General features: G+C 38.2%; 1 protein-coding gene across 6 annotated transcripts in view; it reads left to right on the top strand.

Moving 5' to 3' along the window:
• Fam13c (family with sequence similarity 13 member C) overlaps positions 1-20,814 on the top strand; it is a 103,337-nt gene that overhangs the window by 28,791 nt on the left and 53,732 nt on the right. For all 6 annotated transcript variants that reach the window (XM_048338815.1, XM_048338813.1, XM_048338812.1 and 3 more), the window contains one exon: positions 10,690-10,808. In XM_048338815.1, the coding sequence (XP_048194772.1) occupies positions 10,690-10,808 (119 nt within the window). The remainder of the gene's footprint in view (positions 1-10,689; positions 10,809-20,814) is intronic.

The following is a 20,814-nucleotide window of genomic DNA, read 5'->3' as shown; positions in this document are numbered from 1 at the left end:
CTTTTCTTTTCCTTCCCTTCCCTGGATCTCACAATCCTCCTACCTCAGTTCCAGGCATGCCCTACTATGTCCAGCTAAATTAATGAGATTCACTCTGACATTCCTATACATGCATATGTCATGTACTGATTATGTCTGTTCTCTCTTCTCCTCCTATCCTCTTCTCTCACTTTCTCCTATATCCTTCCCAGCCCTAATAGTGTCTCTTGCTTTTTTGTTTTCTTCCACATATAAGGGAAAATGTTATATTAATCTTTCTGAGTATGGCTTATTTCACTTAATATGATGTTTTCTGTTTTCTAGCTCTACTTATTTCCATGCAGTTGACATGATTTTGTCATTTATAGCTACTTAATATTCTATTGTGTATACATACTACATTTTCATTATTCATCCATCTGTTCATGTGTATCTAAGTTGATTCCATATCTTGCTTATTATGAGTAGTGTTGGAATAAGTATGGGATTCTCCTTCTTTTAACCTCTTTTTTAACCTGAAGTGAAGTACGAAAGTGCAAAATAAAAAGAAAGAAAAAGCAAAAGACTATTGAATACATTGTTAACTATCTCTTTTCCCTCATATACTAAAAGTCAAGATGGAAAGAAGTTAGTGATTGGTTCCTTTATGATGTGTTCAGGCTGTGTGCCGGGCAGGAATCCCCTGAGCTCGCCTTTTGTTGGTGCAGCTTTGTTGCCTCCAGGGTTTGATGAAGAGATAGAGGCTCAGACTGACAGTAGAGCTACTGATAATTACTACTGATTTTCACCTTCATTGGGTTGGTGAGCACCTACAAGAGTAGTAAATACATCTCTAGATGTGTCTGTGAGGAGGTTTCCAGATAGAATTAGCTAAGGGGGAAAAAAAACCCTTAAAGTGGGTGGGACACATAGGCTAGCGCCATCCAGTGGAATAAAAGGGAAAGAAGAAGAAAGCCAGCCAATGAGGAAGGAAGCAATGAGACAAGGAACCTCTCAGATTAAATAGCAATAGCCAATGAATCCTGATCATTGGCTGGTCAGAAAACAGTCTCTCATATTTATCTTACTTGAATTCCAATGAAGCAGCCTAGGGAACCCAGCTGTAAAATGAGGGATAATAGTACTGACTTGTAAGTTTGTGTGTAGGATTATATGAGATAATACTCCTAAAGTATTTGCTGTAATACCTGAAATGTGGTAAGAACTTTAAAAATGTTAGAATATTAACTGGGTCATATGGTTATTATATCCTAATATATTGTTACCATGATAAAATGAGAATGCAAAGTCCCTTTCCTCTTAGGAAAAGAGTGGCCATGGTGGTCAGTACCCATCAGATTTGTTTTACATATTCAGTTGTAAAATAAGACATTTAACAGTGTGCACGCTTCTCCAAGCCTGCCTGTCAACAGCATTCTACTCCAGCTTCACTCTGTGGATAATAGTGACTTAATGTCTAAAAATGCCAGCAAACTGTTCCATTTTCTGTATGAGAGAACAGAGCTCTTATATCTATCCTGTCTGTTAAAATTCAGCTCCCCTTGGCTTACCAAGCAGTAGATTCTGCTTGTTATTCAGATATTAAGATGGGAGCTTCCTTCAGTGATAAAGGATCACAAAGATGGGGTTAGGTGGAAATGTTTACACAAGAAGAGGTGATTTTTGATCCAAGTTATGCAATGAGAGTTATGTAAGTAGAGAAAATTGCAGGAAGGGAGTTTTCCAAAGTGCAGGGAGTACACTGTAAGTGAAGACACAGGAATAATGGCAACCCAGAGCTCCCACCCAGTTTGTCATGCCTAGACTTGGTGATGTGGAAAGGATGTTGTGAAGGCAGCTGGACTGGAACAGTTGTAGTGGCTGGATTGTAAAAGCCTTGGAGTCAATCCAGAGGAGATTTCTTGTTATGGTTCTTTTAAAATACATTTTCTAGGTTTTTAGTAGCAGAGGAGTCCGAAGTTACATAAGATTTCATTGAAATCACTCTGAAAAGGATATGTGTCATTCTACTTTGTCTGCCAAGCATCTCAGCTGTTTTATGCTTAAAGAATTTATAGGGCTGGGGATATAGCCTAGTGGCAAGAGTGCCTGCCTCGGATACACGAGGCCCTAGGTTCGATTCCCCAGCACCACATATACAGAAAACGGCTAGAAGCGGCGCTGTGGCTCAGGTGGCAGAGTGCTAGCCTTGAGCGGGAAGAAGCCAGGGACAGTGCTCAGGCCCTGAGTCCAAGGCCCAGGACTGGCCAAAAAAAAAAAAAAAAAAAAAGAATTTATAGACAGGGTGGAAAAAGCAGAATCCTTTTTTTTTTCTTTTCTTTTTTTTCCCTCTGTAGAAGCGGCTAAAGCTTCTCCATGCTCCTTATCAAGTAAGTAAGACATGGGGATAACTTGGGTCGGGCTTGTCAGATGCAGCTGCTGCAATCTTAGCTTGAGGCCATATAGTGCAAAGATGTCAGCTACAGGGAAGGGAGCAAATTCTGCACGAAATGCTATCTGGTAATGTGGTGTGCGCCCATTGTCAATGTGTTCTGTGAGCTTTACATACTGCAGAATTAACATTTTGTTCCATCCTAAAACTCATATATTCCCAATCTTTCACTGTCATTGAAATCAGGGTGATCCATATGACTACTGTTGTAATAGTTTGATAAACAGCATCTACTCACAAAGAAACAAATAAAATAATAGCAGAATGGTCTTTGGATTAGTAACTTGAAAAAGCCATGCTCATATTCATATTGTTAGAAGCTAGTAACCCTGACTGGTGTGTACATGTCAACTTAAGAAAGCATTGAGAATGCTGAAGTTTAATAATATATGTTTTAATGAGGTGGGGGAACCTCTCAGATTAAATTTGATGTAACGGGGGATTATGGCATGTTAATAACCCAGTAAATAGTTCTCCAATACCTCTGTGTGTTATTGGGGAGATCGTTCCTGTGAGGTTGGCCCTCATGGAGTTTTTACTGCAGCATGTACCCGTGTAGGGCATCTCCACACCTCCCCTTCACAACACCCACTGGTAGATGCTTTCATTCTGGGATTTCTGAATGGTTCTCAATGTCATTTAATTGGTAGAATGTGGTCTCTCTCTGGACTTCCTGTGTCACAAAAGCTGGATGGAAATTAATTTGAAGCATGGATATGTAGTGCTTCAGTTTGAGATGTTGTTGCTTCCATCTTCAGGCCAGCTCCAAATACTATAATGCTAAGTTCTTTCAGGAGCAGCCATTTTTTTTTTTTAACTTTTTTGAGCTCAGGGTTGGTTGGTTTATAGGAAATACACTTTTTAGTTCTGCATGCTTAAATTTATATAACATAGTATATTTACATAATATAATGCATATATTATATGTAAAAAGTTACTTACAATGAATTGTTAGTATTCAGATCAAATAGTTCCTTTTGAGATCTTTCCTAGTTTTTTTCCAAGTTTTTTTTTTTTTTTTTTAGCTTAGACTATTCAATTCAATTCAAATATATCATCTGATCCTGTGGTATAAAAGGGAAACCCCTTCAAAGCAAAAGCTCTACATCTTCTACTTGTGACAAAAGAGTCTGTATTAGTATTCTATAATTGTAACGAAATATTGGAAACAGTCTAACCTTTGAAGCAAAGAGAGGTTTATTTAGGTCTCAATTTTGGAAATTGAAAGTCCAAGGCTGAGCCTGAAGGAGGCCCATTATTTTGACCTATGGGGAGGTCAGTGGATGTCAGCATATCATGGCAAGAGCACATATAGGAGAAAACAGTTACACCTTAAGGCAGCGCAGAGAAAGAAAGAGCAGACAGGCCTCCACAATTCCTTTTGACTAAGAGGATGCCATGAGTCTCCACCTTTTAAAAAAAGTCCGTAGCCCCTCCCAGTGCTGCCATCCTGGAGATCAAGCTTTTACATATGTACCCATTAGGGAACAGTCAACAAACAACTTATAGCAGATTCTGGTAGAAGACATAAACAGTCCTAATGACTTTAATTAGAAGATGGGACACAGAGTTGTTTGTGTAGCCTTTGCAAAGAGGAGCGGGGATCCCTGTATAATTGGTCCTAATGTGTGCTAATATTGTAGATGGAGTTCTTTAAGAGGAAGTTAATATTTTATACCTTTGTATCTCCTTGGGTATTGTTGAGGGTATTAGTAAGGCATTACTATCTCATTAATGTCAAAAATTAGGTATCTCTGAATTATTATTAAGATGGATAGGAAATCACAATTCCAAGTGGAGTCTGAGATTCATAACAGATTACAATTTTCAATTGTTTCTTCTCTTTAGATATTGTACAGTTATCTTCTTTTTAGAATTTACTTTCTTTCTCTTCTTAGTTTATTTTAAATTTGAGATAGTACAATGCATAGTATTTGATTTCCACTCTATTTTATTCTAGTATTAAAATATTTTCTTTTTGTTCTGTGAAACTGGAATCCATCTAAGCCTTTCTGGTTTCTGAGATAATATTATTTCCGCTCTTTCTTCCCAGGCCTTCTGTAACCTACTCAGAAGAAAGAAGCAAAGGAAAATTTGCATGTTTTGTAAAGTCAGGAAGATCTAATGCATCGCCTAATCTTTTAAAGGGCAATGTTGGAAATGGCATGCCTCTACATTATATATTTGTGAAAATAGGAAGAAAGATAGACATGTCCCTTGAAACAGGAACTTGTTTACAGTCCAGGGCTGAAAGCTATGAGATGTCCTTGTTTAATGTCTTGTTTTGTTCAGCACTTGGATGAAGTTCAGTGTTACATAAGAAAACCTAAAGCTGTCAAACTGAAATTGGCTCAGAATTTCTAAGAAAACTGTCTGCCTTAAATTTTACATGATCATCATCTATGAAAACTGTTAGGCATAATAATAATAATATACACAGAAGAAACATTTAAAACTGATATTTTCCACATACCTAAATTCCCTCATTTAAAAACATACTTGATAAGTTATGCTAATGGATGAGAATGCTGTTTGAAAAGTTTACATCCTGCCAATGCAAGCGGCTGTTGCTGTTTGGCAGTTTCTTATTTATTCAGGAAAACAGCTGTTGAAGACCCTTCCTTAGGCCAAACTTCCCTAGCTTTATTCCAGTTATAGAAATGGGCAGGCAAAGCAGGAGAAGCTGTCATTTTAGGAAAAATGTTCAGTAGTTCTCACTTTCCAGAAATATTTCAACAGCCTTTCCTCTAAATGTGCCCCAGTAGTTGGAGTGTTTATGTCATAGAATGTGTGTGTGTGTGTGTGTGTGTGTGTGTGTGTGTGTGTGTGAGATTGTTTCCCAAAGCATAAATGACAGTGGTCAGGCACTCCTTGAACCTGTTAGGATAGACTGAATTGTCATGTTTTATAAAGTGTTGAAGCACCCAAGAGGATGAAAGAAAGGCAGGAGAGACATTCTGTTTAGACTACATACATTTTAGCATGGATATATTCCCAGAACCCAGATACTGTTTATGCTGTAAAACAAGGCTATATGGAATTAAGAACCACAGAATGAAATATCTCATTAGAAGGGAGTCTTGGAGGACAGATACATGCTGAAGTCGTGGGGTGTTGGGGAATCGGCTTGGCAGGCCCTGAGAGACCACCCCTTTCTCCCACCCTGGGGCTGCCTGGCTGTTATCCACTCCTACCCCATTCCGGGTCAGAACCGGAAGAGGCCCAAACCAGCCCCGCCTCTCCTCTTGGAGCACACACGTGTGTGTCAAAATGGCGCTGGAGCTGGCTGGAGGCCAGGGGGCGGTCCTGTGGGCTGTAATCTCTGCCTCTGGGGGAAGTTCAGTGATATCACTGTAATGGACAGCCCAAATCAGCCTATCCCTAGCGACTCCACATCCCTCCTCTTCCTGCCACCATTACTGTCATATAAACCCCTCCCCTGAGTAAACCGGTGGATTTCCCAGAAGTTTTCCGAGACAGCCCGCATGTCCTGCCTCCTTATTCTTAGTGAATGAGGGGGAGGGGGGAGCATCTCGCGGCCACACCCCAAGGCTTGCACATAGCCCTCACTCCAGCTTTGCCGTCTGTGGGACGGGTGGCTTACGCTGGAGGTTGAAAGGGGACTGTAACAAGGCCCGACAATGGGGGAAGATGGGGAGTGAGGTAGACTTGTCCAGGACCTGTGGAACTTGAATACGATGGGAAAGAGACACCCTTCTGGAAATGGGGAAACTGCATTGAGAAGAAGAGTGTGAATAGAGGAGTGATCAAGAGCAGCCAAGTCTCCTTTGAAGATAGTTTGTTTCACAATGCTCTTATGTTCATTAACATTATAAAAAGTTAGGAAATAAGGACAATTTCCCTGATGTGCAAAAGCTTAGCACTTTTCTTTTGGGGGTGGGTTGGTTGTTGATTCCTGACTTTTTATCTGTTTTGCTTGCTACTGTAGTCTAAGCTGTAATTATCTCTGACAGGGCAGAAAGCATTCAGCAAATATTTGAATAAGTAGCCACCATAGAACTGTAGATTTTATCCACAAGTACAATTGGAATTTCCTGCCCCTTGCCCTGGAGAGCAGAGCTTTTTCTGATGCTTAGGGTCCCAAAGTTTTTTTTTTGGCCTTAATGGGGAAACTTGACTACAGGGTAATTTTTGTGAATTTTCTCATAGATGCTTTGCTAATAGATGAATAATTTGATTCTTTCTAAACTTCATTAAAAAAAAACCAGTGGAACTTGTGAAATGAAATATCAAGAGATCCTTTAAAAGTAAAGAATAACTAAGTTTAATAAAGACAGGATAGCAATTTCATATCAACAAACTATTTGCTTTCTCAGCCAAAAAAGTTTTCATTTCTTGCTTTTGAAAATTGACTACCTTTCAAAAAGCATGAAAGACTCTATGAAAGTAAAGCCTGTCTTTAAAAAACATTGTTTATAGCATCTTAGGACATAATTCATATGCTTGGGTGTACTTTTACTAATATATGTTTTCTTTTGTTATTGTTTTTGCTACACATTTATTTGTGGAGTTAAATTCTCTAGAGTCCTACTGAAATGTGAAACAGACAGGTTCAGGAAATAACCTTCATTCTTGAATCTTCATGATAACAACATTATTTTACCATTTCTGGGTCACTCATCTGTTGTCTCTTAATTTTTTTTTTTTGTTTGACATTTTGCTTTGTTTTTTTGGGACAGGGTCACCCTATACAGCCTTGAATTTGTGGCCTTCTGCCTCAGCACCATCACACTTGACTAAAAAAGTAAATATGCTTATTTTGAATTGTAAAAGTAACACATACTCATTAAAGATTTCAAGCAATTGAGTAATTTATAAATCAATGTATTCTACATAAAAATGTAAGTACATTGTCAAACCTACATCCCCTCCTATTTTTCTCTCTCTCCTTTCTCTCTTTTGCTTACTCACAAACATGCACTCACACTCACATGCACACGCACACATGCACACACACCTCTGATCTTCCTCCCCGTCTTTCCCCATGGGATCTTACTGTTAATACTTTACATCTTTATTTTCAGTATAACAGCACATTATCCATCCCATAAATCCTGGGGTTTGTCAGGTGTTTTTCCTGGGCATTCTCCTAGGTTATCTCTTGCCCCCTGAACATTCTGACTGGTATTATCCCACTGTGGTTTTAGTCTCTCTGACACTCATTCCCAAACATGTAAGTTTAGCTTCTGATTTGCCTTTGAAATGCCAGCTCATCTACTTATCACTGCCAATTGTATGCTTTATGGGCACCTCATACTCAACTGTCCCTCTATACTGTGTCTTTAACTGTGTCTCAGGAAGCAGCAGTAAGTTCATCCCATTTTTCAAACAGAAAGATTTATCATCATCTTCTGTCATTCCTCTTTTTTATTTAATCACATCCTGTCAATCATCACACCCATTCGCTCTCCCTTTTTATTATCTTTTTTGAACCAATTAGTTTTTGTCCATATGGAGTCTCTCCTCTGCAGTCCAAGTGCCCATCATCTCTTGTTCAGGGTGCTATAATTATTTAGCTATCCTCCCTTCTTCTACCCCCACCTTCTGTTCCATTGCTATACATTGCTATACAAACTTGAGATGATCTTGATCCTGTGCAAATCCAAGCATTATTCAGATACTTGTTATTGACTTTAAAACAAACCCCCAAAGTCTTCCAGCTTTAACAGGCTTCACATTTGCAAAGTTTGTGTGTCCTGTCCTTTGCGTGTGTTCTTTCTGCTGCATTGGTCCTCATGTCCATTGTGAGTTCCTTGAACATGCCATGTTCATATATATATATATATATATATAAGTTTGTTCTGAGCATTCTTTCTCCCCATTTCTTTGTCTCTTCCAGTTGATGTTGCTTCATCTCTTCAGGCACTTTGATAGTGCTTTCCCCAAAGAAATCCCATTAGCTTAGAGGGGGGTCAGTCTGGTTCAAAGGTCAGATCAAGCACATCTCCAGGCTTGGGCATGGCAGTTAGAGATATCAGCATGGTGTGAAGTCATGTGATCATGACCAGAAGATGTTTGCCTTTTGCTTTTTTCCCCCCCATGCTTCCTGCATTTCGGGCCTCTTGTACATTTAATTGAGTTACCTAACTGCAGAGATTGAGGCTTGTGTAAGTCCTAACTCCTCAACAGGGTAGAAGAAGAAATGCAAAGATTCCTGGAAAGAGATAGCTGGATTTTGTATAATCTATTATCCAAACCCCTGAAATCTAATCTTGCTTTTCTGTCATCTGGCAAATCCTTCCTCTTTCTCTATCCATGTAAACATCTGAAAATGAAGATCTTAGTTTCTTTATATGACTCCTTCATTTCATTCACTGGGTCTGTTAGCCACATATTACACAGGAGAAAAGAAACAAAAACAAAAACTTCACCACTGAAAACCCAAATACTCTGTGGATTTTACACTTGACTACTACCAACCCCAACTGTTAACATTTTGTTAACTGTGACTGTTTATGCTGCTTTGCATGGGCTTGCTGTCAGTTCTCTAGTAAACTTGGGTTTGTTGAGGCATATGTTCACAAGACCTGTGAATTTGCATTTAGAGGACTCAAATTGAGATCAGGGATCTCTAGCTTATTTGAACTATACAATGTGCTCCTACTTGTGAAATTATGAATTAACTATTCAATTTAACTATTTCTCTTAATGCAAATAATTTGAAATAATTAAGTTTTTCCCAAAAATTAACCTAGCAAATTATACACATTATTTATTTTATCAGCCTATTTCTACTTCAGTCAGAAATACCTGCTAATTTCTGTCATGGGCATGGTCTTAATGTACATAAATGTCCCTCATGTTTTGCAAGGTTATCAGGAAGGCCTCTCTTGTATGAAAGATCATCCTTCTGGCCTAAGTAAGCTATCTTTCTTTTTTCCTCAAGGCATTTTCTCATTGAGGAGAACTAGGAGACCAAAGCTTTCTCCCTTATTTTAATTTTACTCTGAGTTTGTCTCTCTGATAAAACTCTTCATTCACCCTCCAGGTTCTATCAGGCATGGCATCATTCACACATCTTTTCAGATCTTCACCTTTCTTATCCAAATGTACTTTACAATTGATGAATGCATTTAACGTTTTCTCCTAGGAAGCTGTTATTCAAGCAAATGTTGCCTTTTACCATTGACAGTATCTAAGAGTTGTGTTAAAGTAGTAACTTTTACTTTTGTATTGGTGTGTGACAACCCCAAACTTGAATAATATTTATTGCCTATTGTGGCTTCTATGGGCCAGGAACTCAGGACACAGTGAGGAAGTCTTGTTTCTGATCTATTATGTCACCAGTCCTCAACTAGAAGACAGGGCCTCCAAGTCAGAACCATCTGCAGGCTTATTGATTCTCATGCGGAGCTTTGTTGGGCCTGCTGACCTACACAAAATCATTTGTTTAAGTGATAAAGAAGTAAAAGGAACAAGGCAGAAAAATATTTGTTTTTCATATGAAGACAAGATTTTCCAGGCTTATAGTGAGTTTTGAAGAAAGAACACATTTGGCATTATCTGTTTTTCAAAAAAGCCTTCCTTTAAGTTTCTGAGCTGGGGAAGGGAAGGTTGGAAAGTAGAGAATTGAGGCATGATTTAACTTTTTAGAATTGGAAATGGCAGCCAGTTACTAACAGCGTACGTATTAGTTCACACTAGAATCTGTGGTGCTGGTCAATATTCAGAATGATTTACAGTAGAGTCCTTACTTTTTCTTCCCCTATTTCCATGCCATTTTGAAATTTGTAGTGGGCCAATCAAGAACTTCAGCTGCTCCCAACTATTTTATTTTTATAGAAGTAGTATCTTTTTTTTTGCAGAAAAAAATTATATGGATTCCTCTCAGAAAGGCAAAAATGGTATCTGATTGTTAATCATTGTTAAGATTTTGGTTCAGTTTATTCCAATCTGTATATGTATGAATACTCACACATTTGTTTTCCAAAAATTAGCCTATGCAATAAATACTGATCTGTCTATTGTATTTATAATATATCTTCATTAAACTTTTTCCTCTAACATTATTTTAGCATCTGCAAAATTCTCATTGTGTAACTATTCCATGTCTTTGTGTGTTTTTTTTTTATCTTTGGTATTTTCCCTATAAGCTTAAAGCGGTTGATGGATGGAAAGATGCTGTTTAAATTTTAGGCTCCCTTCCTACACTACAATCAGTAGATATGTGAAGTGTTGCTGCACTGAGACCACCTCTAGCTGCAGAATGCTGCAGCACTGATTGCTACTGACAGTTCATCTACTTTGTGTTCTTGTAGGAGGCAGACCATGTGGTCCCCAGCCAATCGGAGTGCCAGGGTAGAGTGGGAACACCAGCTCATGAGAGTCCACAAAACAACACCTTCAGGTGCCAAGAAACAGTACGACTTCAACCAAGGTAGGCTGTTTGTTGTCAGAAACTGCACTGTGTCTGGTCTTTGTTTCCCAGAAAAGTCATCCTATGTGCTTACAATCCCCTATAGGATGCAGGGTTTTATGATTTTTGTTGGCATTTCTTATAATCAGAGAAGTTTCTTACAGGGGTCTCATTTTAAGAGAAATGTAAATTACTTTCTCTTTGACTTGAAGAGAACAAGCCTTAAGGCTGGGAGAGGAGTGAAGATGGTGCTTGCTGCCTTTAGAGAAAAGTTCTAATTTCAGGGGCTGGGAATGTGGTCTAGTGGCAAGAGTGCTTGCCTCCTATACATGAAGCCCTGGGTTCGATTCCCCAGCACCACATATATAGAAAATGGCCAGAAGTGGCGCTGTGGCTCAAGTGGCAGAGTGCTAGCCTTGAGCGGGAAGAAGCCAGGGACAGTGCTCAGGCCCTGAGTCCAAGGCCCAGGACTGGCAAAAAAACCAAAAACAAACACAAACAAACAAAAGTTCTAATTTCATTCATTCCATGGTAGAGGGGGTCTGGTTTCCCTCTGTGATAAAGATAAATGAGTGAGTTGCCTTTCTCTTATGATCTCACCTCACATTCTCCATTTGCTCAGAACGCTGGTCACTCATAGTCTCATTTTGTGGAGGAGCCTGAGGCTGAGATGCATGAAGGCACTTGGTTGGTAGTGCATGAGAATTAAAGGCTGAGCCAGAATTTGAGCCTACAAATGTCTGAGAATGGCATGCCAAGTCCAGCTTCTGTGCTGATCCAAGTGTTAGCCAGTGACCTGATCTCTTAAGTAGCCTCAGGCCTGCCTTCTCTAGCCTAGTAGACCTGTAAGAGACATCTCTGGAGGCATGGTGAAGAGGTGGGTGGAAAGCTGATTGAAGAAAGGTTGGCATGACATTCGGATGGTAGCCTGGTATTGCAGCTGTCTGTGGAAAGCCTCTTCTGGAAATAAACAGAAGAATTCCACTGCGAGTTGTGTCAGCTGTCTTTATAAGATCTTGTGTATAGTGTAATCATAGCCCTCAGTGGGAAGGGAATGCTATGCCTCTGAGTGTGACCTTTAGAAAAAAATTTTTGAAGTCAGAACAGTCAAAATGAATCAACAAGTATAGAGAAGTTTAGCTGTGCCATGCCATTCTGCTCTAGTAGCTAATATATTCAATTTAGAATCATGGCATTTTAACGGGAGGGAGGGGACCCCAAAGGTAAGCAAATCCATTATCATGGGCACTTTTGGGACTCTCTTCAGGAGTTCCCTTCTCTTATATGTTTACTCTTACCTGACCTCTGATACCACTTGCCAGACTCAGCCTTGTCTTTCCTCACTGATAAGGACACTCTATAACCTACACGAGACTTTATTGTAATAGAGCTGCATAGAGTTAATTTAGGCAATAACCTTCTCTTCTCCACCCTGCCATCAGCCCAGTAACTGCCTTTCTCAGCAAGAAAAGGTCAGCTATTTCTCATGCATATTTCAAAATAGTGTAAGAGCAAAACAAAACAAACAAAGCCCCCAAATCACTCCTGCTTGTGTGGGGAATATATGGCAATCCTTTCAGGGTAAATATTCAGCAGAGGCTAACAGGGAAGAATGGTTATTAGTTATTAATTTCTTAATTTTATATCCTACGATGATGAGCATAACTAGGTTTACTATTAGAAGGCAAGTCAGAAATTGAATAGGATTTGGTGGTAGAAAGCATTTGAGAAATAATAGTATTGAATTAGAATGGTTCTAATAGAAGATAACAAAGAACATTAACTCTTGCATTATCAAGGGGAGCTCTCCTTGAGATCCTCAGATGTTTATAGTTTTTTTTTAAAAGATGCAAACACACACACACACACACACAATTGTGTAAAATTTTAGGAGGTTGTTAGACCTCTGCATACCAGGAAAAGAAGCCAGATACCAAGTCACCACTAAGGCTTCCTCTTATGAAGTCAGGGCTACATTCCAGTCTGTAGTAGACTAGCAGCCTTTCCTTTGAAGAAATTGACTTGGCTTGTCTTCCACAACCCCTTGCAATCCTCCAACGGATCTCTAATTCCTTGTCATTGTTTTCAACTTCTAGCTTCCATGCCTCATTTTCTTTTCTTTTCTTTCCTCTTTTTGTTTTGGCCAGTTCTGGGGCTTCTTTTTGGTCAAGGCTGGCACTCCACCATTTGAGCCACAGCTCCACTTCTGGCTTTTTCTGCATATGTGTTGCTGAGGAATCGAACCCAGGGCTTCATGTATGCAAGGCAAGCACTCTACCATAACTAGGCCATATTCCCAGTACCCCGCCCCCCACCATGCCTCATTTTCACAGGGAATATCATTCTGAATATCAACATTTTCACAGGGAATATCTTTCCGAATAAACAGCATTCCAGAATATTTTGTGCCTCAGTGTCAGTAATTGCAGAATCTGGTGAAAAATAGTTTAGGACTGACTAGTGTTAGGCCAATTTTGACTAATAATGTTAGGTTTAGTATTTAAAATAGGCTGGTAACCTTTAAACTGTAACAACCATGTTATTATGACCTGATGGCATTGTAATAGAATGTTAAGTATATAGAGAGTGATCTCTCAGGTTCTCAGGTTTGTATGTGGATTGTGAAATTTGATGAATTGATGCAACAAGATAGGAGGCTAAGAATAACTTTGAGCAGGTAGCCACATTCTTCATAATGTTTCTCTTATGCTGTAAGCCACTATATAGTCCCAGATTCGTCGTGCCTGATGGAATCTTGATGGAGACTTAATACTGTAATGGAACACACCAAGACCTTGGAATCTTGATATTATAATGGGACACATCAGACTGCAATCTGGCTCACAATCTCAATAGGTATAAAATGTCGGCCTCTCTTACTTGATGGGAACATAGTCTTTAGAGAAAGAGTCTATCCTAGTAGAAGTCGGAGCTGATTGGGGTCACAAGGAGGGGGATGTAATTGATCTTTCTACACATGCAAGGTGATGAAAGGTAGGAAGTGAAGCCTGATTAGAGGAAGTAAGGTACCTGTCCTTGGGGATTATATCTTATCCTGGCCTCTCTGCTGCCATGATGTGAACTCCACTATGCCCTTCCCAACATATAGCCTGGAGCCCTCTGAAGCTGTGAGCCAACAGAACTCCTCTCTGTTAAGTTGTTTATGTCAGGAATTTGGATCATAGATAGGTAAAGGTAATATACTGTACAGCATGCTACATCACAGGCCAGAGGGAGTGGAGGGAAAAGAAAGCACATTGCATATATATGACGTGCATATCATAAATATATATTACATAGAGGATTATCTACTGTGGAGACCTATTTGCCTTGTAGAGTATTTTGAAATAATTTGACTGAATATTTAGAAATGAAGCATTTTTAGGGTTTTAATTTTGCAAACATTTGAAGACAGGCTACCTTTGAGCCTACATTCCTAAAAGGCAGAAATCAGCTGGACCTGAAGGGCAGTTCTCTATTTTTTTTTCTACACTAGCTCTCTGCACCTATTTATACTTCTGCCTGAAATTTGATTTATAATGCCTGTTTTAATCCTTATCATCTGAGCAACTGCTCATCCTGGAAGCTGGCTGAAGCTGACTGCTAAATTGGTGTTGGCTGGTAATATTTACCTTTCAGCAAGGACTTTTTGTGCAGACGCATGGAGAGTGTTATATTATAGCATGTGCATCAATATCTGGTGCTTCTCAAAATTTGTAAAATCATAGAATCATCTTTAGTTAGTACTGGGAAAAGTAATGAATACAACACTCTCATTTTCTAGTTTGGCACCCAATGAGGCTCTGATTTGCTTATGTTCTCACTCTCCTTAGTAATAGAACCTAGACAAACACCATGAATCTGTTTAGAGAAGCAACTTGATAAATATGTATCAGTTTGACTGATTTTTTATTACTAGAGCCAGTGCCAATCCTGTAAACCCTCAAAGGGGAATATATGAATGTTAGAGAATACTAATGAGGTATGTTTTTTTTTAACTTAGCTAAGTAAATTTACTTTTTAGAGTGATTAACTCACTCATATTTAAAATATTGTATTAAAATTTATGACAGAATTAAACCTTTAATGTCATTACAGAGCACCTCTGTATAAGTAGGAGCGATTTCATTGCATTGTCTCATTACTAATTAGGTTGGTGGTTACATTTGCAAGTTCTAGTTCATTGACTTCTTTATCTGGAAGTCCCCTGCTAGAGGAGGTTGAAGATCCTTTGCAAGAATAATGGCCTTTGTTGGCTTCCACTATTTTTATGATATTCCCAATAAAAGGAAAGGCTTTGTTGCTTTATAGAAAGCGGAAGTGTCTTTTCTTTTTTGGCTACAATTTTTCCTTGGGGGATAAATCCTTTTATCCTTCCAGACAGCTTGAGTGTGTGTGTGTGTGTGTGTGTGTGTGTGTGTGTGTGTGTGTGTGTGGTTAGCTGACTGTTTCTTATTGAAATGCATTTCATTGAAGTAACCAGAGTCTTAATGAGTTCTGCTCAAAAGAGAAAAAAAAATTAAATAAGAATGAACAGCCAGAGATTTTTACATAGGACATTTTTACAAGGACATGATCTTCCTTCAGCTTTTCATGTTTCCTTCATGCTTTTCTTCCTCATTAGTGTGCTCCTAAGGTTTCTTTTCTTTTTTTTTTTAATGAGAGGGGCAGAGATGAAGTTGAGATAAAAACTAGCTTATCTTGACAGTGTTTTAGGACTTCTTAATATACAGCCGGGTAGTGAGTAGAGGTTTCAACATAGCTTAGAGTGCATTGCACAGGAAGGGAACCATAGAATGACAGCACTTATTTGTTGCCCTTCACTACTTACTCCCCACAAAGGGCACAGAATGATGGAATGAAAAAAATATATACGTTTGAATTAAGAAACTCAGGGTTTTGTCCCTCAGATGACCTTGGGAATTTCTCCCAAATTCTTAGTCTGCGGTCTAATGTAAAGAATTTGGCATCAAGTGATTTCCAGGTCCCCTTTTGGCTCCTGACACTGAAAATGCTCTAGACTTTAGATGTTTAAAGGAACAGATATAAGTAGACTTTAAGAATATAGCTCTTGTAGACATAGATAAAATCTATTTTATCTACCCTCCTGTAGATAAAATATTACATTAATCCTGAAAAACAAGAGCACACACTCCATTGTTTAGAAATGAAATAATCTTCCTCTTCTTTCTCCTCCTCCTCCTTCTCCTCATCCTCTTTCTCCTTCCTCCTCTTCCTTACCCTCCCTTTCCCCCTCCTCTCTTTCTGCTTCTTTGGAGTCTGTCCTTGACAATTTAACAAATGTTATAACTCTCATGTCTATGCATAAGGATAAAAGGAAAGCTCAGAGAGGTTCTCTTATTAATAATAACATTACGTGAAACTATTGGAAACACAGAAAAATCCGAAAAAAAAGAAATTTTGTAATTTTACCACCCATACAAAACCACTGTTAGCATTTAGTGTACTTTCTTATATTGTTACTGTTGTTTCAACGTCAGCACAAAAAGGAAATGTGTATAAAAGAGGCTTCCTGTTGCACTGGGGGTCTGCTAGAAGCACTCTTGATTTCAAACCCCAAAGTAGAACTAATGTCGATCACACAATAATTTTATACAACAGTTTGCTTGTTCAGTGTCAGATCAGAAAAGTGTGCATGACAGAAATAGGTTGATTATGCTCCTGGATTGGGAGGATTAATATAATCAAAATGGCAATATTGCCAAAGGCTATCTACAAATTCAATGCAATGCCCATTAATATCCCAACACAATTTTTTAATGAAATAGAGGAAGCAATCCAGAAATTCATATGGAACAATAAAAGAACTAGAATAGCAAAAACAATCCTAAGCAGAAAGAACAGTGCTGGAGGAATTACAATACCCAACTTCAAGCTGTATTATAAAGCTATAGTAATAAAAACAGCTTGGTATTGGCACTGGAACAAACCTGAAGACCAATGGAACAGAACTGAAGACCCAGAAATGAACCCACAGAACTATGCCTACTTAATCTTTGATAAAGGAGCTAAAACAATAGTTTGGAAGAAAGATAGCCTCTTTAACAAATGGTGCTGGCAAAACTGGTTCAACACATGCAACAAACTAAAACTAGATCCTTATATATCACTCTGTACCAAAATCAATTCCAAATGGATTAAAGACCTCAAAATCAAAACAGACACCCTGAAAACACTAAAGGAAGGAGTAGGAGAAACACTTGGGCTCTTTGGCGCAGGACGGAACTTCCTTAACAAAGACCCAGAAAGGCTACAAATCAAAGAAAGGTTGGACAAATGGGACTGCATCAAACTGCAGAGCTTCTGCACGGCAGAGGACATAGCTCGCAAAATAAACAGAAAGCCCACAGACTGGGAGAAGATCTTTACCGGCCATTCAACAGACAAAAGCCTCATATCTAAAATATATGCAGAACTAAAAAAATTACCTTCCTCCAAAACAAAACCGCAAAGAACCAATAGCCCCCTCATCAAGTGGGCTAAAGACTTACAAAGAGACTTCTCTGATGAGGAAATGAGGATGGCCAAGAGACATATGAAAAAGTGCTCTACATCACTGGCCATAAAAGAAATGCAAATCAAAACAACATTGAGATTCCATCTCACCCCAGTAAGAATGTCATATATCAAGAAAACTAACAATAACAATTGTTGGAGGGGATGTGGCCAAAAGGAAACCCTACTTCATTGTTGGTGGGAACTGGTTCAGCCACTCTGGCAAGCAGTATGGAGATTCCTCAGAAGGCTGAATATAGAACTACCCTATGACCCAGCAGCCCCATTTTTGGGTATCTATCCAAAAGAACACAAACAAAATCACAGTAAAGCCACCAGCACAACAATGTTCATCGCAGCGCAATTTGTCTTAGCTAGAATCTGGAGCCAATCCAGATGCCCCTCAGTAGACGAATGGATCAGGAAAATGTGGTACACACGCACACACACACACACACACACACACACACACACACACACACACACACACATATATTCACAATGGAATTTTATGCCTCTCAGAAAGAATGACATTGCCCCATTTGTAAGGAAATAGAAGGACTTGGAAAAAATTATACTAAGTGAAGTGAGCCAGACCCAAAGACTCTGTGGTCTCCCTTATTGGGAATAATTAGCACAGGTTTAGGCAAGTCATAGCAGAGGATCACAAGAGCCCAATAGCTATACCTTTATGATCACATAAGATGATGCTAAGTGATATGAACTCCATGTTATGGAAACGATTGTTATATCACAGTTGTAACTACTTTCAATGTCCCATGTGTATCTGTAGCTTCTACTATTGATGATGTTCTTGTATCACCTTCCTGTGGTTGTATCTACACTATCTCTGTAATCTTATCTGAGTATATTGGAAACCATCTATATTGGTATTAGAACTAGGAAATTGAAAGGGAATACCAAAATTGAGAGACACAGGGTAAAAAAAGACAAACAATTACAAAAGCAATACTTGTAAAACTGTTTGGTGTAAGTGAACTGAACACCTCATGGGGGGAAAGGGAAAGGGGGTATGGGGAGGGGGGAATGAGGGACGATGTAACAAACAGTACCGGAAATGTATCCAATGCCTATCGTATGAAACTAACCTCTTTGTACATCAGTTTAATAATAAAAATTTGAAAAAAATAAAAAATCAAAGATAAAACACAAAGGATAAAAAGACAAACCAATACAACAGCAAAACTATATGGTGTAAACCAACTGTACAGCTCATGAGGGGGGAGAAGGAAGTGGGGAGGGGGGAGCGGGTGTGGGGGTATAACAATTTGGATAAGAAATGTACTCACTGTCTTACGTATGAAACTGTAATCCTCTGTACTTCATTTTGACAATAAAGAAACACACACACACACACACACACAAAAAGAAATAGGTTGATTGTCACAAGGTGAGTTCATTGGTGGCTAAAGTGAAAAAATTCAATTCCTCATAACAAGGTTTGGTGTCAGAATCCTGGGTGAGAAATATTTCTAGAAGACAAAACAGAAAACATTGTCCTTTACATCTGTATATCTTGGAAAGCTTCTTGAGTTAGATTTAAGAGACGAAATTTTAATAATAAGTGTAGGCGACATCAGACATAAACTTAAGCTTAATTTTTCAGCTGGTTAAGTGTTTGGTGTTCTTAAGGCCACTAGAATGAGTCAATGCTTTAATCTTAATCTTTTAGTGAGGTGATGACTCTTGTATCTCTGTTATAAATATTTGTCAACAATTTCTATAACATAGCTCCCATCACCCCTTTATATGCAGTTTTTTTCTTTTCCATCTTTAACCAGTGCAGGGTTAGAATTGCTTGATTAAATTTATATATATTTATAATCTGTTGAGATATATTGCTATGTAACTGTTGACCCACTTAATATATTTTCCCATATTATAAAATACTCTGTATTATATTCAATGGCTGTAAAATAGTCCATGCTGAGGATATACTATCATTGACTTGGCAGTATACTTTATTACTTGGTATTTAGGATTACTGTAATATTTGTAGATGTTGTTGAAGTAAGAATCTTCTAAAAATTATTTTTGTATTATATCTATTATAATTTCTTTCATTTTTTGCCAAAGGGTCAAAGCTGTCTGTGCATAGGGTTTGAAAATATTAACTGATATATGACTTAAAATGTAAGTTTTTCAGACCATGGAAGAAAATAGGAATATAGGGTGTTGAAAAACCAGGTAGAAAATAATGTGAGTGTATTTCTGTGTGCATTAGAAAAGTAAAACAGTGGCTGTAAGTGAAATGTCTGAGATCAATTCAATCCTATTTCTTTCCTCCTGATTATATATTCAGTAGATACTCCTATTTTACCTGAAATCCCTACAATTCCCTTGTTCACATTGTTCTAAGGAACAAAATATTTCAGGCTGGAACATTCCCTGAGGGAATTTGAAGTTCAGTTGTGCAAGTGAAAAAATATTTGTTTTATGAATTATAAGAGCTCTGACATCTTTGGCTTGAGCTCACACAATGTCAGTGAACTTCTCCAGTCTCTGTGACAGTCACAAATAGGTCTCAAAATTTCCATATGTCTTTTACGGACCCTGTTACTACCTCGTTAAGACATGCCAATTTGCATGACAAATACCTCCTTTAAAACCATGTTTTATATGAGTCTTTATTATCAAAGACACATATTCTTCATCTATTAAAAGTAGAAAAACATATAATAAGATATGCAAGCCTTTTTTGCTTAATGTATGATTATCTACAGGAACATACTGAAAAAGATATAAATCATTATATTATTGGTGGTAATGTCCCATGGGGTAGGATGATTGTCAGTGATTCAAAATGTGGTTTTGCTTTAAAAAATTTTTCCCATTAAGCTCTTATTAAGTTTGGAATTAAAGAAAGTGATACATATAGGAAAGTTTATAACTATAGAGTAAAAATAGTATGTGCTATTTTCTCTAGCTTTACTTACCTATTTATTATTATATCTCAATTTGGTGAATACAGGTTATTGAGATCATGTTAGGAGAAAATGACTTTATTTTTGTATAGAATTTTTTTATATTGGAGAATCTGTGATTTTTATGATTTTACTTAGTTGGGTTCAGTAGACAAAAATTAAATGACTTTTATAGTCAGTTGATACTTAAAACCAGAATTTGTGTAGCAACCACCTCTTTCCCCGAGTGCTTAATTTTATGGAGGAAAGCAGAAAATGCCACTTCTCATACCCTTGAAGCACTAAGCCTTTCAGGAGTCTACTAACAGAGTTCTTGCTAAGCACCCCATCACCCAGCAGGGACCAGGAACTAAGGAAATTCAAAGGTACTTTCAAATGGGTGGGGTCCAAGATCAGAAAGGTTGAGAATCTGTAGCAAGAGTAAACAAGTTGTCTCATGGTTCTTAGACAATGCCTTGAACTGAGCAACAAAACAATTTTAGTCACACTCAGCCTATTGAATACTTGCAAACCCATAAACAGAATCTCCAGAAGGGCCTAAGAAAGTATCCAACCTACTGTACTAT

The sequence above is a fragment of the Perognathus longimembris genome, chromosome 2 (assembly GCF_023159225.1).
Source record: "Perognathus longimembris pacificus isolate PPM17 chromosome 2, ASM2315922v1, whole genome shotgun sequence".
Classification (NCBI taxonomy): Eukaryota; Metazoa; Chordata; class Mammalia; order Rodentia; family Heteromyidae; genus Perognathus; species Perognathus longimembris.
The sequence above is the reverse complement of the archived record's forward strand: the minus strand, read 5'-3'. Positions and strand labels throughout refer to the sequence as shown.